An 11,911-nucleotide genomic window follows, 5' to 3' on the forward strand; every position below is an offset into this window, starting at 1 on the left:
CTTCTCTCCTCTGTAAAACCTGAAGGGGACAGAGGCTGTAGCTCAGCAGCAGAGCCCTGGTTAGGCACAAATGAGGTCCTAAGTCCACAGCACTGTCAAAGAATAATAATAAAAAATCATATGAATGGGTGTGGGTAGAGGCCCCTGCCACCAAGCCTGGCAACCTGAGTTTGATCCCTGGGACCCACATGGTGGGGAGTTGTCTTCTTATTCACACAGACACAGAATTGGAAAAAAAAAAGCTTATAAATGGACAACATAGGTCACACGGCTAGCTTGTTTGGATGGTTTATATCCCAGTAGAATCTCAAGAACCCAAACCAGAGATTTCCCAAGTCCAGACACTGTCATGTCCTGTCCCTGCCTTCTCCATCAAAACATACAGTAGCTTTTTGGGCCTGCTGAGCAGGAGCGCTCAGTACTGCTGTTTGAAACTCAGAGATGCACCCACGGGCGGGTGGCAAGTGGTGTTATCTGCACTGCGTGTCTTGTGTGAAGGTGGTGCCCTGGTGTTCAGTGTCAGCTCCCACGAACACATTTCTCTGAGGGGCGCTGGGCTCGGTGGGGGAAGCCCAGCCATTCACTGCGCTAAGGGGAGTGTAACCTGCTGTCTCCTCTCTTGTCCTGCAGTATAATTTCAATATCCGAGGAAGCCTGACCTTTGAACCTCTAACTTTGGTTCCCATCCAGACCAAAATGATAGATGTGGATTCTCTTACTGATAAAGAGGTAATGGGGCATTTTGGGGTGCAAGTTTGGGGGAAATGTTAGTAGGAGAAGTGGAGACTGTCCCCTGCTCCGTTTTCCATGGTACCATTTAGAGGTCAAGTACGTGTCAAGTCCCGCCGCTGGGCTAGTAGCTGGTGTGTGCTGGGCTCTTAGCAGCGGTAGTCCCGTTCCATGGACTGTGGGGCCCTAGTGCTCATGGGTAGGCACAGTGGGCTGTTGCCGTTCACGAGAAACAGCTCTACTCGTCCTGCTTAGGTGCACTGAGGCAGGGTACCAGCTACTTTTGTGTCCTCAAGAAAAGACAGAAACAGCTTTTGGAAAAGGTTTGCTTTGGCTCAGTTTCAGGAGATTTCAGGTCATCCTGTGGGGAGGGCACAGAGGAATGGTCCATGAGTGTGAGGAGCGTCATGACGACGGGAATGCCTAGCAGAGGTTTCATTGTCACAGGGGACCAGGAGGCCGTGAGAAAGACTAGATCCAGGGACCAGCCCGTAATGACCTGCTCCTGTCAGTGGACCCCATCTTCTAAAGGGTCCATAGCCTCTGAGAGTAACACCACATACTGGGGAACAGTCACAGCAGGAGCCTGGAAGGGTAGAAACAATTAGCCAGACAGAGACAAACAGGTTTTCATCCAGGAAGTTGGAGAGCAGGACATAAACTCCATGGCAAGGTGGAAGTCCCAGTGAAAATCAGGTGACAGATGGGGACATGAGTCAGGAAAAGCATGAAAAGTTGCTGGAGGAATACAACGGTTGGTTCCTGAGAGAAGCCACCGGCCCCTCCCCAGGGCACTGGTGCCCTTCTGGACGGACGCAGGGCAGCTCTTCAGTGGGGTCTGCTTGGGCATCCTCGGCACTGAAGAGGAGGGAGCCTGAGGGCTGAGGTGCTCGCTCTCCAGGGAGGCTGTAGAGTGGGGCTCACCCAGCTAGAAACCTGTTTTTCATTTAACATGTGCATTACTGAGGAAGTTCATCCGCTTCCTGTTTAGCTTAACTTTCCTGTGGGCTTGGGCTCCTCTCTCTGATCACGGTGCCTGTGGTTCAGCCAGCACTTGTGTTTACAGAACACTGAAGGGGCCTGGCGATCCTGATTTATTCAGACTGTAGCTAGATTTAGAACAGGATGCTCAGCTAAACAGCAGCCTGTCGTCCTGTGCTCTTAGTGGGAAGAGCCCATCTGCAGATCAGGAGCCCTAGCTCCCCAGTGATGCGGTGGGAGCAAGGGAGCATGAGCATGCAGTGGCCTGAGAGCTGCCTGCTTAGAAGCTTTGTGTCCTGTAGGGACCGTGGCTCTTGTAGCATCCTTTGGCTATGTTTCCGCGGCCTTATTAAGGGACTCTTGAAGCCCAAGGCTTTAGTTTATGACCAGGTACGTAGGTTGCACAGTTGCCCTGACCACGTGTGACCAGTATTTGTCCCAGGTGATGCTCCACTTTATCCAGGGAAGTAGTGGATGAGGAAAAGTTAAGCAAGGCTGTTTTTTCCGAAAGAGTTTTACTAATAAGACTCACAACCCACTTCTGGTCACTGGGATCTACCATGTCCAGTGACTATTTATATACCTTGCTTGGCCAAATCGCTGTGGACAATAATTATTGAGGACAGCTACCCTTTCTTTGGATCATAAGCACGTTTCTGTGGATATAGCCAACAGTGTTTGTCATAGCAGGCAGAGGACTGTCTCACTATTTTAGCAAAAGCCCCTTTCTTATATAGCACCTCACAGGCTAGGACACCATTTTTCTGAAGAAATGGTAATAGCTCAAAGCAAGGTTTGTCCTTTGTGCTTTTAAAATACCTGCTCATTGTACTTCGGTATCAGCCTGCCCTCGACTGTCCTTTCGAGGTTCTTCGGAGTAGGTCTACCTTTTTTCACCAGATGGCAGCAGAGGACCATAATCTGATGTGAATTTGGTCACCTGCAGATGGCAGGGCCATGGGGTATTGCCCAGGTCTTGTTGAGTCAGTTTGCATTGTCTTTTTGTCTCTCTCGTCCCTCAACCAAAAGGGCTCTGGAGTGTCCCTTTTTCCCTAAGGTTATAGCAGGTCAGCCCTTCACTACTGAGCTGATCCACTGCCGGCAGCCTATAGCTCTTTGACTCTGCTGCAAACGCAGACACCCTCACTACTACTTCCCCAGCTTGTGGCAGGGCTGGTTTGCTTCTCTCAGTGGACATTATGGCCCTGGCTCTTGAGAGCCTGTTGACAACAGTACCCTATCTGTTCCCTTTGGTTTATATGTCCACCTTGGTCTCTTAGGCAGGTTTTGGTACCTGCTTCAGCCTATTCCTGGAAGCCAGCTCCTTTGTTGTAATAACACAGCCTCCCTGAACATCATGTTTCTTAGTTGCTGCAGCCAGACCAAAGGCAGTGTTAGCCTCACGAGCCTTGGTCCAGTTAGGTGTATGGTCCACTCTGTCCTGTGGACATTGTCCACACTTCCTTTATTTCCTTTTCCTTTTCCCACCAGTCCCAGCAGAGGGGGTTTCACCCTTTGTGCCTGCCACGGACCTTCTGATACAGGTCCGGAGGTAGCAGTTTCCCGGCACCAAGTTCTGTCAGCATCTACTCTTTAATCCTTTAAAAAAAAAAAGAGTTTGGCTATGGTGGCATATTGTACAGGGGCTGAAAGTAAAGTAAAATGTGTTTCCAGCTCCGCTCTGAAGAACCATCGTCCTTGACCACCAAAGGCTTTGTATCCTCTAGACACTGCAGACCAGAGCCACCTGGGCTTAGCTGATGCTCACTTGTTTAGCATTGGAGGGTGTAGGATAGGAAGCTGAGGAGCATCTGGTCTCAGCAGGCATCTTTACAGTTGTCTGTCAGTACCCTGAGGTAGGTCAGGGTTAAGTCCACATGGCTTGGTAAGGAGCTTCTAGCTCAGTGACGCGATCCCATCCCTTGTGAGCATCTGTGGACATGGCTTCTAGCTCAGTGACGCGATCCCATCCCTTGTGAGCATCTGTGGACATGGCTTCTAGCTCAGTGATGCGATCCTATCCCTTGTGAGCGTCTGTGGACATGGCTTCCAGGTGTCCTGACAAGGGGAAGCCCCAGTTATGCATCGCTCTGCCAAGCCCAGTACCTTGGCTTGCTGCCAGGTTATTTTTGGTTCCCTCACAGTCATAGCTAGTTCAAGCTGGCACACTACACTCTTGAGGGATCATTTCACCAGAAGCAATGCAGCCCATCTGTTCCCGGGGAAGCAGATGGACATGGGGAATTTAGGAGCAAAAGGACAAGGTTTTGTGTCTCTCCTCTCAGCTGTGACCATAGCACCTTGGCCTGTTGGCCTGTGTAGCTTCTTAGTGACAGTATGGTGTCCTTCTTCTTCCCCGCAGTGTGACTGGCTCAACAGTTACCACCAGACCTGCAGGGATGTGATCGGGAAGGAGCTGCAGATGCAGGGCCGCCAGGAAGCTCTCGAGTGGCTCCTCAGAGAGACAGAGCCTATCTCCAAGCAGCACTGAGACTGCCCTGCAGTTGTGTCGAGGATGCTCTGGGGGAAGGAGGAAACACGGCAGACCCCGACCTCTTTCTCCTTACCTCTTCCTCCCGACTCCCCTTTTTACTTTTAGACACTAAGAAGAACTGAAACTCTTCTTACCCACTTTGATATTTTCTTGCAAACAGTCTTTTATGAATTTTTAATTGTTGAGATTGAGCCAAGAATAAAATTGCTACACCAGAAGGAGGGGCCCTACAAAGCTGAAGACTTGACAAGGGGGAGGCACCCGAACCCCCGGCCAGTGATGGTGAACACTGATGAGTGCTCCATGATGGTCTCGCTCCAGGTGCTAGTACTTCAGTCATGGTCACCTTGATGTTCTTGAGACCCTCTTCCGGTCAGTGAATAAAAACATCTGATCTCTGCTTGGTTTTGTCCGTCTTTCCCCAAGGTGCTTCTCCCAGTAAGTCAGGCAAGCTGATTTCCACAGCTGCTGGTCAAGATAAACTCACAGACCCCCACTCCACAAAAACACCAAAATGAAAATCAAACAAGCAAAAGATCAATAAGTCAAAAAATGCCCAAACAAGGAACAAGACACTGAAATTCTGTAGAATGCCATTGGATGCCATTGAGTTCACTTTTGTGGGTCTGTGATTTAGGCCTTGGGCAATCTGCAGAACGCCATTGAGTTCACTTTGTGTTGGCCAGTGACTCAGGGCATGGGGCCTGCCCTGAGCTGTGGATACTGTACTCAGGGAGACTTTGGTGGAGAAAGTGGATTTTCCCTTTCCAAGTGGGTATCAATGGCAGATAGCTTCATGGTTAGGGGTGGGATCTCATGTCCACTTTCTGTTTTGGTGCCAAGACTTCATCTGGCTTGACCTTGTGCAAGCCCTCTGCATGCTGCTCTAGTATCCGAGTTCATATGTACAATAGACTGATAATTTATCACAGTCTTCTCACATAGAAAAAATGAAGTCAAGCCATTGTAGACCATTGTTGGAGTAACACCAACTTTTACTGTTGCCCATGCTCTTCGCCGACTCCTTTGGTTTCTTACGTGGCAATCCTGTTTCTGTCTTGTGGCTCATTTTATCTGAAGGACCCCTTAAGCATTTCTTGCCAGGTAGGTGTAGTCTCTTTAAACCTGCGACTCCCTTAATTTCTCCCCTACTTCTCAGGAACAGCTTTGCTTGATAGACGTTTCATGGTTGACTCATTTTTTTGTTTAGCATCTAGGATATGGTGGCCTGCAGCCTTCCCGCTTTGAAAGTTTCTCATGAGAAATGGACAGCTAATCTTAGGAAGGTTCCTCATAGCTGATAGTTCAGCTTTCCACCAATTTCAGGTATTTTTGGAAGATTAGCTTTGGGAAGTTACTAATAATGTGTCATAGTGAGAGTCTCTTAGTTAATCTTACTGAACTTAGTAATTGACTTAGACTGTAATAATGACCTTAGATTTATATTTATGTATTTTGTCAATACAAATAGACACCACTTCTTCAGATATCCCCTCCACTTCTGTTGTCTGGGATGGAGCAGTGTGTCTGTTGGTCTGTTCTAGGGTGTCCTGTAGGTTTCTCTTTGTGTCCCGCAGACTCATAATTCCCACAGTTCCGTTATTTTGCTTTCTGCTTACTCAGATACACCTTTGAGTCCTACCCATCAAGTTTCATTTGGCTACCGTAATTTTCAGCTGTGGAATTTTTTTAGGTTGCTGTTTACATTTTGTCCACTCATGCTCTTGACCTTCCATGCACTCCCCTCAGCTCTCCTGGTGTCTTAAGGCGCTTAGTTTAAAGGCGTCTTGTAGGTCTGCCACCAGGCATTTTGTTCAGGTTTGTTAGTGCATGCAGTGTTTCCCCCCCCTTTGAAAATATCCCACTTTCTGTTCTCTTTGTGTCCTGTGACCTTTTTATTTATAAGTTAAGACTCTTCCTTGGGGCAGCCTTTTTTTTGTTATTGCTGATTACTGTTTACCTTTGTAGCAGGCTTTAGGCCAAGGACCAGCTTGGAACAAACTTACCAGTCTGTTCTGAAGGAACCTGAGCTTTTCCTGAGCATATGAATTTGCTTTCATATTTTCCCCATAGTGCTGCTGTTTTCCAATCTGCTTTTGACACAAATGTATTTCTGTCATTTCAAAATTTCTTACATGTATATCATGTGTTTTGATATTTACACTGTGATATTCCCTGCAAGGTCTCCCAGATTCAACCCCCCTCCCAGGGTTTTAGTTTTTAGTGGATGGTTCCCAAAGGGAAAAAGAAAAACAAAGAAAAAACATTAATGGATCTCCAAATATCATAGAAATTACTTTGAAGGAGGCCGTCTTTCAACTCTTCAGGGACATGTGGCACAGCTGTCCACCTCTGCACTTTTTTCAGAGGCAGCAATTATTACCCATCAGAGCACACCTTCATCTAATCCAAAGTCTATTTGCACACTGAAGCTCCCCCAGGCTCTGCAGTTTGCTTTAGGAACATATATGCACAGCTCTCTGCCAATGGGGAGAGACATCGGTGCATGAGACAGGTCGGGCCGGTAACCGCTGCAGGGCGAAAGGCTGAAATTGGCCAAAATTAACCTCAGTTTACTGTCAAGCCCTCTGCAGGTTCCAAGCTTTCAGTTGACTTCGTAGTTCCCAAGTGGTCATGTCAGGTCCTGCCAGTGTAGGTGTTGTGTAGGTGAGTTGACTCCAACTTTGCCACTGTCCCACAACTTTCGGGACTAAACCGTACCTTTCATCCGAATGGCTTTGACAGGTGAACAAATGTAAGCATACTTGCTGGTCATCAAAGCTTGGCTGACAGTGTCCGTTATTTTTGCCAACTCGGGGAGTGGAAAATAAAAGAACTAATTGATATTACCATTAGAAGCAAGGTGGTACTGAGGACAAGTTTTACTGGAAGCGTGAGCCCAGATCCACAGAGTACTGACAGGCTTGCCAGCATGGCCTGCTTTCTTTTAGAGTTTCAGATTCCAGCCTGCCATGTGGTGGGAACAAGATCTGCTCCTCTGGATATTTTTGTAACAGGATCAGAAAAGCATAGAAGTGGTGCTTGCCAACGAACAGCAGGATACATTTTGATCCCCCGAAGAGTTCTTGACTGTCTCCCTCATACCTGATCATATTTCTAATATGTACCGTAAAGTGAGGCTTAGAGGAAAAGTCTTTTCCCGAAGGATGGAATGGATTAGGCGTGTTTCTCATCCGTCATCCCTCCGGAAGGCAGAAGGCATCCCCTTAGGACTCTGTCTGTCGTCTCCTGATATCCCCGAAAGCTTCCTTGTCTGTAGAAATGGGAACTGTGAATCACAGCTGATTCGGTTTAAACAGACCATAGCTCAAGTGTGACGGCAGCTCCGCCGTTCCCTCGTCAGCCTCTTCAGCCTGCCGCTTCCCAAGGCTGCCTCGGAGCAGTTGGGCTTAATTGGCTCCAGCCAAGCCGACAGGTGCCAGGGCCTGAAGCCTCCGCCGGGCTGTACTGGCTTAGCATTACGCCTCTGAGACCTAAACTAGGTGAGACAGCTCCATAAAAACAGGACCAGATCCGGCTCGAAATGTGCCAGGGCTCGAGGGAAGAGATGAGAGGAAACGGCAGAACCGAAGATCAGTTTAAATAGTGATAGACGCAGAGTGGGAAAACGGCCTTGCTGCGACACTAGAACTCCAGGGGACCCAGCCCCAGTTCTGTTCTGCCTGCTCTGTCCCCTGGATCCAGGAATGGTGCAGATGCACGGCCTCTGCATCGGACACCCCAGGGGGCTGGCTTCCGGGTGCTTTTCAGTCTCTGGTGCTTCAGTGATGCTGGCTCCTGGGAGACAGCCCGCCCCCTCCCCAAGATCTCTAGACTAGGAGGTCGGCTAGTATCTAACTGCCAAGTAACAACCTTCAGTTGTTTCTTGTCCCGCCAACTCTGGATTGTGTTAGTGATTTGGAGGCAGACCCACGACTACTGACCAGCTACGGTGGTTTCTGGGTGGCTGGGAGTTTATCCTGCTGATGACCTAGAGGCTCAGCATAAAGTATCTTGTGTTTCTCAGTGTTCCAAGCACTTCCTTTCTGGGGAGATTAGTAGTGGTTCTGGAGGGCCTCAAGAGAGGAGGTAGTATGTGGCAATTTTCATTCTCTGTGTGTACATGTTCATGCGTATGTGCATGTGTATTATGTGGAGGTCAGAGGTCAGTGTTTTCCACAGCGGTCTTTGAGACAGAGTCTCACTAAGCCTGGAACTAACTTACTGGTTTAGTTAGACTGGTGGCCAGCCAGCCCAAGAGACCCCTGTTCCAGCTTCCTGGCATAGGGATATAGGCATTTGCTGCCATGCCTGTGGTTCTCAGAAATCCAAACTCAGGTCCTCATGCTGGTAATGACAAACTCTTCACCAGTTGAGCTTCCTGCTTTTTCAAGCCCATGCTCTGGCCACTAACTAGTCAGAATACAGATTAAGAACTTCAAGGAGTTCAAGGCCAGCCTGGTCAATAGAGTGAGTTCCAGGACAGCCAGGGCTATATAGAGAGATTGTGTCAAAACCAACTAATAAACAAAACAAAACCACAAAACAAAGACAAGCAACCCCCAAAGTCTGAAAGAGAGAAGTTCACAGGATCCAGAGTTAAAAACGCAGCTTCTGACTTTTGCCATCGTTTTGTCTCCCTCAATCACTCTATAGAACAGAGAAGCTGGGAAAGCAAATGCAGGGGTGAGAGCTACAACAAACAGAGGTGACAGGCTCAACAGGACCAGGACAGCTGTGCTCTCCACTTCTGTGGTGAAGGAGGTGGCCACGTGCTCAACAAGCCTGTGAACAGATCAGGAACACAGTCTTCAAGAGCTGTTTGGAGAGGTGTGATCAAGGAAAGGAACAGTTGTACATTTCGGTGATGAGTGTGGGTTTTGTGGAAGAGAGGCAGGAGCCCCAGCAGACAGAATTCTGGCAATGGGCAGGGCAAAGCCCTGCAGCAAGAAGAAACTGCTGAGGATATACCCAAACAGGAGAAACTGCGGAGGATAGACCCAAACAGGAGATAATCCTGAGGATAGACCCAAACAGGAGAAACTGCGGAGGATAGACCCAGACGAGAGCAACTGCTGAGGATAGACCCAAGCAGGAAATAATCCTGAGGATAGGCCCAAACAGGAGATAATCCTGAGGATAGACCCAAATAGGAGACAGTGCTGAAGATAGACCCAAACAGGAGTGCAGGCAGAGGCTGCTTGTTTGTTTCCTGGCCACTCAGACTCCTGAAATAATCACACAGAAATTTGTATTAATTGCAGTACTGTTTGGTCAGTAGCTTAAGCATATTGCTAGCTAGCTCTTACATTTAGAATCAACCCATTTACATTATTTTATATTTTGCCACAAGGCTCATGGCCTACCAGCAAGGTTCCATCTGCAGCTCGTCTTTCCCTTTTGGTGGCTCCATGGTGTCTCTTTGACTTTGCCTACTCTCTCTCTATATCTCTTCCAGTCTGGCCTTATTCTGTTAAGTCATTGGCCGAAATCAGCTTCTCTGTTAATCAATAAAAACAACACATATACAGAAGGACTTTCCATATTACAAGAGCAACTGCTGAGGAAAGATCCAAAGAGGAGTCAATCCTGAGGATAGACCCAAACAGGATCAGAACAGGCAGAGATGAAGGAGATTTGTCCAGCTGGGGTCAGAGCCCAGGGAGCTCCCAAAGTTTTTTTACCCTATTACTTTTAAATATTTATTATCTTTGCTCCTTTAATATATGACTGTCTGTACTCTTTTATATTACTTTTACTGTCTCTTTAAAGACTTCGTTTTATTTTTAAAAACTATTTACTTCTTTTTATGAGTGTCTATATTCTTTCTCTCTCCCGAGCCTATGTACACACTGTGTCTTGTTTCGAGGTCTTTTATGCCTGAATCTGTCCTATTGTATATCTGAAATCCATTTTTGACAAGGAGCAGTTTTAAAATGGTAAACAGTGTAGTCATGATGGCCATGGATGCTGGCTATGCCTCTCTTGGTCCTTAAACATGGCAGAGGCATGTTCACCACCACCTCTGGGACTGCCAGGTAGGAGCCGTGCTCACCACCTCAGCTCTGGGAAGCAATTGGCCCAGGCCACCATCAAATAGCTTGCCCACAAACCCTATTCAAGCAGGACCTCCCAAAAGAGCCAGAGCCATGGGTGCTGTCAGCATAAACCAGGAAGCACTTTCTTAAAGAAGCTGTGCAGTTTTTCCTGCTAATGCTGAGTCAGGAAGCCTTTCTTAAAAGAGCTGCGCCTCTGCTCGCCTCTAGCAATCAGAGCCCACCTGAGACAATGCTGCCACCAAGAAGCCATGCTTAATTCTGTTCTTTTGTGTCTAGAATTCCTTCCCAAACTCTCTCAACTTTTATGTAGATGTAGTTGCCCGACATTGGGTGCCATTTGTCGATGGAAATTGCACATCAGCTTCCTGGCTGCCCAGACCCGAATAGTCACACAAAACCTATAATAATTACAACTCTGTGTGGCCTATTAGCCCAAGCTTCTTATTAACTAAATATTAAATATAAATTAACCCATTTCTATTAATCTATGTATCACCACAAGACTGGATTACTGGTAAGACTCCTGTGTCTGTCTCTTTCGGCAGCTGCATGGTATCTCTTTGATTCTGCCTACTCTCTTTCTCTCTCTCTCTCTATATATATCTGTTCAGATTTCCTACCTGGCTTTATTCTGCCCTGCCATAGGCCAAAACAGCTTCCTTATTAACAAATGACAAAAAAACATATTCATTGCATACAGAGGGAGTCCCACGTCACACAAATATTTGACAACATTCAAGCAAACATCCCTGAGATTTCAGAATAAAAGTCTGAAATGACACTTTGAAAGGGCAAAAGATACTAGGTTACTTGCTTGAGGGTCTCTCAACTTAGAATGTTCTGTGTTTTAATCATTACAGGGGACTCTAAAGAGTTTTTTGTTTGTTTGTGTTTAGCAAATAAAGGCTGTATGAGGGCCAGATTGAAGGCTGAGACCAATACCATATCAGCTCCTGCTGGGCTTTAGATCAAGGGCTCTTGCACTAGGGCATGCTACCTACCCAACCTGTGCTCTGTAATAGATGGTGAACCACGAGCTTCCTCTTTGCCTGGAGGGCCCTCCATACTTCATCCTTCTACTTGCCTTCTTGAGAACCTAGCTCGAATTCCACATGTCTCTCTGCCGGGGTCCCCATGCCAATTTTCTACAGCATTCAAACACTGTAAGAAATTTCCCTTCGAAAGTTTAGCTTTCCGCATGTCTCTCCCACTAGACTTATGGCTTTCTCACAATCAATACAATCTGTGGCCACAACTAGGAGCATAATCACTAAACATTTTTATTTATTGACATAATGGGTGAAGATCTTTCAAATAGGCTTGCAGATGACAGGCTATGGATGTGGAATAGGCATCTTCCCACTGCTTTCAAAGTCTGGCAATATCTATTATCTCTGACCTCCAGTTCTGCCATTTATAAAATAGAAGCAGTAATGATGTCTTTGATAGCTTATTTTTATGGATGAAGCGAAACAATGTCTACAAATCTTAGCCTACTTTAGGACATGCAGTGCTGCCCAATAAAGCTAAGTATCATGAGAGACACCTGTGTTTTCAGTCAAGAAGGAGAGGAATATATTCTGTGTTGACTTCTCTTACTATTGTTCTTTATCCCTTCCTCTTCATTCCTATATCACTATTTTAAAAA

At 47.0% G+C, this 11,911-nt stretch overlaps 1 protein-coding gene across 3 annotated transcripts in view; it reads left to right on the forward strand.

Moving 5' to 3' along the window:
• Nucleotides 1–4,604, forward strand: part of Xpnpep1 (X-prolyl aminopeptidase 1) — a 52,976-nt gene extending 48,372 nt beyond the window's left edge. For all 3 annotated transcript variants that reach the window (XM_041661889.1, XM_041661888.1, XM_041661890.1), the window contains 2 exons: nt 631–729; nt 4,073–4,604. In XM_041661889.1, coding sequence (XP_041517823.1) covers nt 631–729; nt 4,073–4,201 — 228 coding nt within the window. In that variant the 3' untranslated portion in view covers nt 4,202–4,604. The remainder of the gene's footprint in view (nt 1–630; nt 730–4,072) is intronic.
• The last annotated feature ends 7,307 nt before the right edge of the window (nt 4,605–11,911 follow it).

The sequence above is a fragment of the Microtus oregoni genome, unplaced genomic scaffold (genome assembly GCF_018167655.1).
Source record: "Microtus oregoni isolate MIOR12 unplaced genomic scaffold, Mior012 000012F_ref0000307, whole genome shotgun sequence".
In the NCBI taxonomy this organism is placed as follows: Eukaryota; Metazoa; Chordata; class Mammalia; order Rodentia; family Cricetidae; genus Microtus; species Microtus oregoni.